The sequence below is a fragment of the Salmo trutta genome, chromosome 11 (assembly GCF_901001165.1).
Source record: "Salmo trutta chromosome 11, fSalTru1.1, whole genome shotgun sequence".
NCBI lineage: Eukaryota > Metazoa > Chordata > Actinopteri > Salmoniformes > Salmonidae > Salmo > Salmo trutta.
This window is the reverse complement of record NC_042967.1, coordinates 18,450,122-18,462,924: the sequence shown is the minus strand read 5'-3', so window position 1 is coordinate 18,462,924 and position 12,803 is coordinate 18,450,122. Positions and strand designations below refer to the sequence as shown.

Sequence of the window (12,803 nt, the reverse complement as noted above, 5' to 3'; positions counted from 1 at the left end):
AGTACAATAAAGGTTTGTAGAAGCATGTCAAACGATGTTTAAAATCAATCCTCAGGTTGTTTTTGTCATAAATAATCAATAATATTTCAACCGGACAAAACCTTTGTCAATAGAAAAGGAGAAACAAGAAAGGCTCCCGATCAAGCGCTGGCTTCATGTCTGGAAATTTCCACTATCCACTCATTGAAAGTGCTGTATCTCCCTAATTTTTCAGGGTAAAAGCCTGAAACAATGTCTAAAGACTGGCCACATGTAGAAGAAGCCATAGAGATCGTGAACTGGGTCCTAAGTCTTTGTATGGTGGATAGGCTTTCAATGGAAAAACAGCCTTTCAAAATAATAGTACTTCCTGGATGGATTTTCCTCAGGTTTTTGCCTGCCATATCAGTTCTGTTATACTCACAGAATTTTTTTTAACAGTTTTGGAAACTTTAGAGTGTTTTCTATCCAAATCTACCAATTATATGCATATCCTAGCTTCTGGGCCTGAGTAGCAGGCAGTTTAATTTGGGCACGCTTTTCATCCAAAATTCTGATTGCTGCCCCCTATCCTAGTGAAGTTAAACATGTTCATCTCAGTTCCGAAAGTCCCTCTGATCCGGATCCGAGGTTGTTTTTCCTGTGTGCGTTTTTGGAGCATTGTTATCGTTAAATAAAAACAAATCGTCTTAGCCAAGTAACCAAGCCCTCTCCGCCCCACGTCTTACATGACTGAGTTTGTGTTTACCCGTCGCACTCGCTGAGCCCTATGGAATGTTGGGTACTGTAGTAACATAAGACTAATAGTCTGGTTGATGGAATACGGTAAGCTGTTTTGTAGCGCCACAAAACCCACAATCCCATTGACCTATCTCCATGCTTCTGTTTACCCGTCGCACACTGACTGAGCCCTATGGAATGTTCGGTATTGTAGTTAAGTAAGGGGGAGAAATACAGTAAGCCGTACTGTGTAGCACCGCAAAACCCACAATCCCCTTGACCAATCTCGGCTAATTAGGGGGCTCGATGTCCAAAGGCAGGAAGCACTTGATTCGTTAAGAGAGAAATAATGAATGTCGGCAGGTGGACTACAATTTTGGTACCAGTCCGGCCCGAATCAATCGGCTCAAAAAGCTGTTATGAAAGAAAGCTGTTATGACATGAGGGGTTACACACTGCCTAACATTATATTACAAGGATCTGGATTCTGGAGTCCGTTTAATTTCACTAACAGAGTAAAAAAAAAAACGTATTAGATTCATTCATAAATCTCCTCTGGTGGATGCTAGCAAATAGCGTTGAACATGACCAGTAAATAGCATTAACCCCCCACACACACACACACACACACACGTCAGTTCTTTTCTTGTAATTTAATATTAGTCTGTGAGTGGTCTGGGTGGGCTGATGACTGATACAATAAGACAGATACAATAAGACTGATACAATAAGACTGATACAATAAGACTGATTCAACAATTCAGTGGATTTCTAACTGATAACTCTTCTCATCATGATCTCTTCTGATGTCAACTGAAGTACATCTTTTAAGTAAGCAGGAAAGAGAGAGAGAGAGAGATGGAGAGAGAGAATTAGAGAGAGAGGTAGAGGGAGAGAGAGATAGGTAAAGAGAGAGGTGGAGGGAGAGAGGTAGGTAAAGAGAGAGGTAGAGAGAGAGAGAGAGAGAGAGAGAGAGACTGGAAGTGAAATTAGAAAAACAGGATGCTCTAAGCTTCTATAGCAGGACTCCTTTATCTTTGTCCCACACTGATTTCTTGTGGAGTTTCCCATCCTTAATACGGCGTGATTAAACTCAGGATGGGGTTGGCAGGTAAAGGACAGGTTGATAAGGGATTGGATGACGTATTCTTGTTTATGACAGATCTGATTGTCTGATCATGATTTGGTGGTTATTTTAGAATTCCTTTGTTAATCTGTAGGTCTGTTTGTCCATCGGCCCATCAGTGTATTAATGTTCAAAGCTGTACATGTACGTTCATCATGACTACAAACAAGTTGAACACTGGTATTTCACACACCTTGTACCTCAACACGCTGGTATTAGTGCTCATCTTCAGTGTCTGAAACAGTCCTGACGGCCCTCTCTCCTCCCATTCATTGTATGTCATCGTAAAATGGTATACTTATTGTAATTGTATGATAAACTAACAAACTATTCCCTCCTCTTCCCCCGTAGATCCCAGAAGAGATGAGTCGCTGCAGAAACTCGTACCAGGAGCAGGCCCTGATCCCCCTGAAGTTGGAGGAGCTAGGGGGTTCCTCTGGGGGTGATGGCGGTGCTGGCGGCCCCATGGGATGCAGGACCTACCTCCAGGACAGCCTGGACGCCCTCCTCAAAGAGGCCAAGGACAAGTTCAAAGGTTACGACAGCTGCTCCACGCCTGAACTCGCCGAGCTGGCGTACAAGAAGGTATGGACAGAGGGATAGATAGTATCAATTTTATTCTCTTTTATTCTAATCTATGGAGGATGGATCTTGTCTTTTAAATTCTAAGTTCATGTTCATTTTATTGTCCTTATATATCAGTTCAATTAGTATGAAGGACTACATACATTACTTGTGTTTGTTGTTTAGAAAAGGCTGGCATAAAGCGTAGTGTATTCCACGTCTCTCTTTCTCGCTCTCGCTCTCTCTTTCTCTCTGTCTCTCTGTCTCTCTCTCTCATTGTGTAATGGAAAAGCACCAGTTAGTATTTCCTGTGTAGAAACAGGTCAGTGTGAAACTACCCCCCCCCCCCCCCCCCAAGGTTACATCAGTTTGTCAAGGGGCTCGCTCAATGCACACACACACACACACACACACACACACACACACACACTCACACACACACACCCTGTCCAGTCGTTATCTCTTTGCCAATAATCTTCCCAGTCACAAGGCCTCTTGAAGGAAGGCAGCTGACTAGTGTAACAGATAAGGAGAGAGGCTTTGGGTTGTTGTGATTACAACACTGCCCTTACAGTTATGTTCCCAATCATGGTGCAAGACCTGGGCCTTCTTTCCCAGAGCCTGCGTAGCGCTAGTTTCAACATTACATCATTCCAGTTAACGTTAGCATTAGCATCCAAGCTGTTTCCCCAAAAAACATTGTTGCCCTTAAACTCGTCAATAAAGTATACAGATATGTTTTTACAAAAGTATTAAAAGATGATCTCTTTTGTTTTCTGACTCTTAGGTCCACGACGGCTCGCCGCTGCGCCTGTGGAAGGCGTCCGTGGAGGTGCCTGCAGGTCCTGAGGAGGTGTTGACGCGGGTCCTCCGGGAGCAGGGCCGCTGGGACGAGGACCTGATGGAGAGCCGTGTGGTGGAGACGCTAGGCGATCACACAGAAGTGTACCAGTACACCAGGAACAGCATGGCCCCCCACCCCACCAGAGACCACCTCGTGCTCAGGTAGAAGATTAAGGATCTCCCTACACTCCAGAAGGGTTCTTCAGCTGTCCCCATAGGAGAACCCTTTTTGGTTCAGAGTAAAACCCTTTTTGGAAAGGGTTCTACATGGAACCCAAAACGGTTCTACTTGGAACCAAAATTGTTCTACCTTGAACCAATAATATTTATTCAAAGGGTTCTCCTATAGGGACAGTGTAAAAACCTTTTTCGGTTCTAGATAGCACTTTTTTCCTGAAGATTGTACCTACCTTCCCACTCCTTGTATATCCCCTTCTTGTGTTTGTCTCATTCATCCATTATTTATTTCCTTCTTTCATTATTCTCTTCCTCAATGGTATAAAACAACTCTCTCTGTGTCTCTCTTTCTCTCTTTCGGTATAAAACAAGTCAACATGTCTTCTCTCTGTTTCAGGACGTGGGTGACAGACCTACCTAAGGGAGCGTGTGCGTTGGTGTGTACCTCAGTGGACCATGACGGGGCAGCGTTACTGGGCGTCCGGGCCAATGTGCTCACCTCACGCTACTTCATCGAGCCATGCAGCAGCAACAAGTCTCGCCTCACACACATCTCCAGGGTCGACTGCAGGTGAGTCAGCTGGAACGGAACCAGTAGAAACAGTAGAGAATAGAACAATAGAACCAGTAGAATAGAAACAGTAGAATAGAAACAGTAGAATAGAAACAGTAGAATAAAGGGTAGGCATGCTCAACTCTGAACTAAAATGTTTAAGGGAACTAGAGGAGAGCTTTAAATCAAAGTAACTCTGGTCTGATGCTTAAACATCTCCTCTCTAAATCAAAGTAACTCTGGTCTGATGCTAAAACATCTTCTCTCTAAATCAAAGTAACTCTGGTCTGATGCTTAAACATCTCCTCTCTAAATCAAAGTAACTCTGGTCTGATGCTAAAACATCTCCTCTCTAAATCAAAGTAACTCTGTGAGCCTGGTCTGATACTAAAAAGGTGTCTCCTCTCTGTCTCTCTGTTTCCAGGGGTCGGTTCCCAGAGTGGTACAACAAACTGTATGGACACCTGTGTGCCAGTGAGGTGGTGCGGATACGCCAGTCCTTCACCACCCAGATGGATAAGTGAGGGGCAGGCAGCTCCACTTGACTTGGAGACCAAAGTCACAAGAAGGGGCGACACCCTGGACCCCGATAGACTCTCTTTCCACCCCCACCTCACCCCCTAATTCGCTACAGCCCTGATGGCGGTTGGGGTTGACTGGGGAAGACAACCCATTGACTCATTGACATGATTCAAGCTGTTGACAGACAGACCCTTGTGTCCTGGACAGAGAGACTTTGAACAGACTTTGTCGTCATCCGTAGACTGTCATCAACGACCAGGTGGTGTTACTGCCTCCGAGGGGTCATGCAAGGACTGGAACGGACATGGACCCTCAAAGTTCTTTCAGAGTTGTGTTGTGGTTCTTGTGCTAGGTGGTGCGTTGCGGGCGGCACAACCAAAGTAAATGTGTCTGAAATGGAAGTATAGTGTCACTCATCCAACAAGCATAATACCTTTACAGAGAGGATGTGACATCACCATCACAGGATGTGATGTCACGGATTAGTAAAAAGAGAATCTATAGGGGAGAGGGAGCTTCTGAGAAGAGAGAAGGTTAGTGTGTGCATGTGCGTGTGTGTGTGTGTGTGTGTGTGTGTGTGTGCGCGTGTGTATGTGTGTGTGTGATGAATTAATTAGACATATTTCATGCACTGGCTCCCAGCTGCAATATAGTCTGTATATACTATATCCTGCACCTGTTCATGTTGCTTTTTCCTGTTTCCTCTGTGTGTGTGTGTGTGTGTGTGTGTGTGTGTGTGTGTGTGTGTGTGTGTGTGTGTGTGTGTGTGTGTGTGTGTGTGTGTGTGTGTGTGTGTGTGTGTGCGTGCATACTCGTGCACAAGTGTTTTTATCTTGTTACAGCAGAGGTAATGTCCACGACATTGTTTTCAGGAAGATACTGTATTATTCGACGGATGGAGGATGGATGGATAATATGGGCTAACAGTTGTGTGAATGTATTGAAAATATGCAATTTCTGAGTTTGTATTGATAAGTGGGGTATGGTGAGTTGATATTTGATGAAATTACATTAAGGAAAGATAGCATAGAGTGGGTTTATAGGATGGAACAGAAGCAAAATGGTGGCTGGAACACCAATTGGTTGAGAGGGTTAAAGTCGCCCCAAAAACTAAAATGGAGACTTAGATTCTGATGGACCAAGCTTAAAGAAAGCAAACAGTCACAGAGCATTTTGATTGATTCTGCTGCTTAAAAGAGCACCGAGAATACACAACAATCAACAGGGCTAGGATTCCAAAATGGCCGCCATTTGTAGGCTAAACATTGATGAAAGAAACACTTCCGGTTATTACTTTTGTAGTACGATGTACACAAGAGCAGTCCAGATAGTCTTATGCTTCACAAAAAAGAAAAAACCCGGGGGGAAAGAGAAACAGAAAAGAAGAGAAGAAATGAATAGAAAACAAAGAAAAGAGAAGGCCCTTTTATAAAGGTGTGGGATTTTACAGGTTTTACTGTAAATAGAGGAGGAGAAAGTGCAGAGAATGTTTGTCTGGTTTAAAGAAGGAAAAATGATCTATATGTGCAAGTTTCTTTTCTGTCTGTCTGTCTGTCTGTCTGTCTGTCTGTCTGTCTGTCTGTCTGTCTGTCTGTCTGTCTGTCTGTCTGTCTGTCTGTCTGTCTGTCTGTCTGTCTGTCTGTCTGTCTGTCTGTGTTACCTTAAATGAAGTTTTAGACTAATAGTAACCAAGTACACCTTCATCCGGGCCGGATTAGGGCCCCGTGTTAAAACCTATACGTTCTCTGTTCAGTGTGTGACTAATTTGCTAAGCCATTGTGTTGTATTGTTAAACGTGTGTGTACATTATTTGTATGCCGTCAAATATGAGTAACGCATGACAATGACAGTTAATTTAAAAATATATTTATACCTCAGATATGTTTTTTTGTACCATGTTTATTTTATTGTTAATGTTACGCTTAAGTTACAGAAATTCTAAATGTGTTTTATATTTTGTATTATTAATATTATTTCTGTACAGATTAATCACAGTCACGTGCACTATTAAATGTATTAAACAAAGAGTGTTGTCTTAGTGGGGTCATTGGCTGGTGTTCAGAAATGTTGAGAGTTCAGGTGGATTGGAGTTGACTTGGTTTCTGATGTCATTTAAAATGATAATGCACTTTACAATGGTCTCAAGTAGGCTGCCCCCCAAATTGGCTACAGTATAGTAGGACTGTAATAGTGGTGAAGGGCCCCTTTAAGGTTATTCGGGCCAAAGGAGGGCCGTAAGCAATACACCATTACCCAAACATTGGTTTTGTGGTAACTCTGAAATACCTTATCATGTTTCTGATAGTTTGTTTGAGTCTAAATTCTTTCTCAGACAGAGAGCTTAGCCTAGGGTCATACTGTACCCTGCCCCTGGATTACCTCTCTCTCCCTTCTTCTTTCTCTTGCTCTCTCTCTCCCTTCCTCTCACTCCCTCCCTCTCTCTCTCTTTCTGCTCTCTCTCCCTCCCTTCCTCTCTCTATTTCTCTCTCCCTTCCTCTCTCTCGCTCCCTTCCTCTCTCTCTAGCTCCCTCGCGCTCTCTCTCTCTATCTCCCTGCCTTTCTTGCTCTCTCTCTCTCTCCCTGCCTCTCTCGCTCCCTCTCTCTCTCACTCTCTCCTCACAAACAACATGTACGGTAGAGAGAGGGAGAGCAAGAGAGAGGGGAGCCCAGAGAAAGACAGTGAGAGAGGTCCGGAGAGAGGTCTGGAGAGAGGTGGACAGGCAGCAGGCGGTGGCTTGCTTGGTACATAGATGGTGATCTCACTCACAGTCCGTCTTACATAACTGGTTCATATGGCAGGGGTGGACAAAGGGTCTGTTGTGGCCACAGCTGGAAGGGGTGGACTGTCACAGGGTCTGAGGCTGGGCAGAGGGGGGGGGGGGCTCGGACCCCCCTAGCGTTCCTCTCACATGCCGTCAAACCAGCAGGGGCCATCTGTGGGCTTGAGGCGGGTGGGGTTGGTGCTTTTTCCCACCACACACACACACACACACACACACACACACACACACACACACACACACACACACACACACACACACACACACACACACACACACACACACACACAATGGGCTCTCACTGGGCAGCTCACACACACACACACCCACACTTACTGTATGCGTTTTATGTACACATTCTCAGAGACACACGCACATCCTCAAATGCTGTATGAACATTTTGGTTCTACACACATTTGGTGCACACAGGCATTTGATACACGTGTGTTGGATCAATGCAGTGTAAAAAAAAAAGTGTATTCATTTATGATAAGGCAACAGGAGTGGAAGAAATGTTACATACACATACGGTGCATCCTTTATGGCACCCCTATGGGCCCTGGTCAAAAGTAGTGCACTAAATAGGGAATAGGATGCCATTTGGGATTCTGCCACACACTATGCCTTCACAGGAGAACACACGTGTACTGTACACACAGAGGGATTAGCCATACATACAGTACAAGAACAGAAGTGACATGCACAAACTTGCATGAACACCCACATACGCTGTACACTAAATCTAGATAATGTGCAGATATTATACAGCACACGGCAGCACATTCATTCCTTCTCAACAACAACCCTCAGTCACGTGGACAACAAGAGCTTTCCACATTCTCTTCTGAAGGGTTTCTGTGAAACCAGAGAGAAAATACAGCTTCCAACTCACACACACACGTATTACCCCGTGTGTGTGTGTGTGTGTGTGTGTGTGTGTGTGTGTGTGTGTGTGTGTGTGTGTGTGTGTGTGTGTGTGTGTGTGTGTGTGTGTGTGTGTGTGTGTGTGTGTGTGTGTGTACATGGGTGCATAAGTGCATGCATTGGAATCTACAGTATGTGAGTGTGTGTTTGTGTGTGTGTTTGTGCATCTACAGTGAGAGAAAAAAGTATTTAACCCACTTCTGATTTTGTACGTTTGCCCACTAACGAAGAAATGATCAGTCTATAATGTTAATGGTAGATTTATTTTAACAGTGAGAGACAGAATAACAACAAAAAAATCCAGAAAAACGCATGTCAAAAATGTTATAAAATGATTTGCATTTTAATGAGGGAAATAAGTATTTGACCCCTCTGCAAAACATGACTTAGTACTTGGTGGCAAAACCCTTGTTGGCAATCACAGAGGTCAGATGTTTCTTGTAGTTGGCCACCAGGTTTGCACACATCTCAGGAGGGATTTTGTCCCACTCCTCTTTGCAGATCTTCTCCAAGTCATTAAGGTTTCGAGGCTGACGTTTGGCAACTCAAACCTTCAGCTCCCTCCACAGATTTTCTATAGGATTAAGGTCTGGAGACTGGCTAGGCCACTCCAGGACCTTAATGTGCTTCTTCTTGAGCCACTCCTTTGTTGCCTTGGCCGTGTGTTTTGGGTCATTGTCATGCTGGAATACCCATCCACGACCCATTTTCAATGCCCTGGCTGAGGGAAGGAGGTTCTCACCCAAGATTTGACCGTACATGGCCCCGTCCATCGTCCCTTTGATGCGGTGAAGTTGTCCTGTCCCCTTAGCAGAAAAACACCCCCAAAGCATAATGTTTCTACCTCCATGTTTGACGGTGGGGATGGTGTTCTTGGGGTCATAGGCAGCATTCCTCCTCCTCCAAACACGGCGAGTTGAGTTGATGCCAAAGAGCTCCATTTTGGTCTCATCTGACCACTACACTTTCACCCAGCTGTCCTCTGAATCATTCAGATGTTCATTGGCAAACTTCAGACGGGCATGTATATGTGCTTTCTTGAGCAGGGGGACCTTGCGGGCGCTGCAGGATTTCAATCCTTCATGGCGTAGTGTGCTACCAATTGTTTTCTTGGTGACTATGGTCCCAGCTGCCTTGAGGTCATTGACAAGATCCTCCCGTGTAGTTCTGGGCTGATTCCTCACTGTTCTCATGATCATTGCAACTCCACGAGGTGAGATCTTGCATGGAGCCCCAGGCCGAGGGAGATTGACAGTTCTTTTGTGTTTCTTCCATTTGCGAATAATCGCACCAACTGTTGTCACCTTCTCACCAAGCTGCTTGGCGATGGTCTTGTAGCCCATTCCAGCCTTGTGTAGGTCTACAATCTTGTCCCTGACATCCTTGGAGAGCTCTTTGGTCTTGGCCATGGTGGAGAGTTTGGAATCTGATTGATTGATTGCTTCTGTGGACAGGTGTCTTTTAAACAGGTAACAAGCTGAGATTAGGAGCACTCCCTTTAAGAGTGTGCTCGTAATCTCAGCTCGTTACCTGTATAAAAGACACCTGGGAGCCAGAAATCTTTCTGATTGAGAGGGGGTCAAATACTTATTTCCCTCATTAAATTGCAAATCAATTTATAACATTTTTGACATGCGTTTTTCTGGATTTTTTTGTTGTTATTCTGTCTCTCACTGTTCAAATAAACCTACCATTAAAATGATAGACTGATCATTTCTTTGTCAGTGGGCAAACGTACAAAATCAGCAGGGGATCAAATAATTTTTTCCCTCACTGTATCTAGGTGCGCATGTATGCGTCTATGTGTATGTATGTGTATCTATGCATCCAAGTATGTGTGTGTCTGTTCTTAGAAACTAAACATCTCTGAGCCCGCCCCGGTAAGAGCTGACCTAGAGTCAGCACCAGGAACATGTTCCAGACAAATCCTCTGAGAATGGGGTGGAGGAGGGTTCCCAAATTGATAAACGCATGGAGAGAGGTAGAAAGAGGAGAGGATGACAGAGTAAAAGTGTGTGGGAGAGACATCGTAATACAACAACACTGGAATTCCTCTAGTTGTAACGTTACCTCATGCCGTGTTGTGAAACCTGAGGTGCAGGGTTGGGATCCTTTCCATTATAATTCCAGTCAATTCTGAAAGTAAGCTGAAATTCCAATTCTCTTTATGCTTGTCAGTGAGAAAAATGTGGAATTGGAATTTGGTTTATTTTCAGAATTGACTGGAATTGAAATGGAATTGACCCCAACTCTGCTGAGGTGTGTTAAGTGAGATAAAATGTTCAGAAATGATTGCATATTCTACATGGCACACAGTCATATTTTTTCTACACAATTATATTTATATCTGATTGTTCTGTACTGTTGAACCATCCTGAACAGGTTCCCCCTCTCCAGGGGCGCGTTCAGCCAGACAAAACGTTTTGGTAAGTTCAGATAGAAAAATGTAATGCAGAACAAACATGCCTCTCCGACATGTCGCCCAAGGAAACACTTTGGCTCAATTAATGGAATTTCTATCTGCAACGTTCGACAACGTTTGGCAACTGAATGTGGCCCAGTCATTGCAGTTACAGGTGTCTCTCCTGATTGGCCAACAGCAACCAAATCACTAGACGGCCATGCTACAAAGAACAACTACGAGCTACATCGTCAGAGTTGATAAGTTAGTACATTAGTTATCAGAGTCGCCAATATAATCATTGGCCATTAAGGAGAATTAAGTAAAACCACAAGTCCAAATCCCTATCTCCATCCATGGCTAATTTAGGAAAGGGACCATTTTAGCTAGCTAGTAAGCCACCGGAGGACAACAACACAACGAGATGCAACAATTCAAATTGTTTCTGTCAATGACGTATTTTGATGCGATGTGATAGGAGTGAAGCCAAATCCAAACTTTACACTTATTTTTGGTGCACCAGGACCATTCACAGCTGAGCTCACTCAGTTTATTTTTGGTGCACCAGGACCATTCACAGCTGAGCTCACTCGGACGCTTTCTCCAGTGAGATACATTCAGCCTCTGGCGAATTGAAGGAAAATTATGGAAACAGAAACGAAATATACATTTTTTTATATGTTTTTTTCTTGGTCAATTTATTTGGGGAAGCCTGGCTTCCTTTGGCAACCATGAATACACGCCACTGCCTTGAGCCAGGGTTTAACATGTTCACTGAAGCTTTAACCTTGAGCCAGGGTTTAACATGTTCACTGAAGCTTTAACCTTGACACAGGGTTTAACATGTTTACTGAAGCTTTAACCTTGACCCAGGGTTTAACATGATCACTGAAGCTTTAACCTTGACCCAGGGTTTAACATGATCACTGAAGCTTTAACCTTGACCCAGGGTTTAACATGATCACTGAAGCTTTAACCTTGACCCAGGGTTTAGCATGTTCACTTAGGCTTTAACCTGTACCCAGGGTCTAACATGTTCACTGAAGCTTTAACCTTGACCCAGGGTTTAACATGATCACTGAAGCTTTAACCTTGACCCAGGGTTTAACATGATCACTGAAGCTTTAACCTTGACCCAGGGTTTAACATGATCACTGAAGCTTTAACCTTGACCCAGGGTTTAACATGATCACTGAAGCTTTAACCTTGACCCAGGGTTTAGCATGTTCACTTAGGCTTTAACCTGTACCCAGGGTCTAACATGTTCACTGAAGCTTTAACCTTGACCCAGGGTTTAACATGTTCACTGAAGCTTTAAACTTGACCTAGGGTTTAACATGTTCACTGAAGCTTTAACCTGGACCCAGGGATTAGCATGTTCACTTAGGCTTTAACCTTGACCCAGGGTTTAACATGTTCACTGAAGCTTTAACCTTGACCCAGGGTTTAACATGATCACTGAAGCTTTAACCTTGACCCAGGGTTTAACATGATCACTGACGCTTTAACCTTGACCCAGGGTTTAAAATGTTCACTGAAGCTTAAAACTTGACCTAGGGTTTAACATGTTCACTGAAGCTTTAACCTGGACCCAGGGTTTAGCATGTTCACTTAGGCTTTAACCTGGACCCAGGGTCTAACATGTTGACTGAAGCTTTAACCTTGACCCAGGGTTTAACATGTTCACTGAAGCTTTAAACTTGACCTAGGGTTTAACATGTTCACTGAAGCTTTAACCTGGACCCAGGGTTTAGCATGTTCACTTAGGCTTTAACCTTGACCCAGGGTTTAACATGTTCACTGAAGCTTTAACCTTGACCCAGGGTTTAACATGATCACTGAAGCTTTAACCTTGACCCAGGGTTTAACATGATCACTGACGCTTTAACCTTGACCCAGGGTTTAAAATGTTCACTGAAGCTTAAAACTTGACCTAGGGTTTAACATGTTCACTGAAGCTTTAACCTGGACCCAGGGTTTAGCATGTTCACTTAGGCTTTAACCTGGACCCAGGGTCTAACATGTTGACTGAAGCTTTAACCTTGACCCAGGGTTTAACATGTTCACTGAAGCTTTAAACTTGACCTAGGGTTTAACATGATCACTGACGCTTTAACCTTGACCCAGGGTTTAACATGTTCACTGAAGCTTTAACCTTGACCCAGGGTTTAACATGATCACTGAAGCTTTAACCTTGACCCAGGGTTTAACATG

General features: G+C 43.9%; 1 protein-coding gene across 3 annotated transcripts in view; it reads left to right on the top strand.

The window, feature by feature from the left end:
- LOC115202366 (rho GTPase-activating protein 7) overlaps positions 1 to 6,509 on the top strand; it is a 151,652-nt gene extending 145,143 nt beyond the window's left edge. For all 3 annotated transcript variants that reach the window (XM_029766486.1, XM_029766485.1, XM_029766487.1), the window contains 4 exons: positions 2,177 to 2,410; positions 3,177 to 3,394; positions 3,807 to 3,980; positions 4,387 to 6,509. In XM_029766486.1, the coding sequence (XP_029622346.1) occupies positions 2,177 to 2,410; positions 3,177 to 3,394; positions 3,807 to 3,980; positions 4,387 to 4,486 (726 nt within the window). In that variant the 3' untranslated portion in view covers positions 4,487 to 6,509. The remainder of the gene's footprint in view (positions 1 to 2,176; positions 2,411 to 3,176; positions 3,395 to 3,806; positions 3,981 to 4,386) is intronic.
- The last annotated feature ends 6,294 nt before the right edge of the window (positions 6,510 to 12,803 follow it).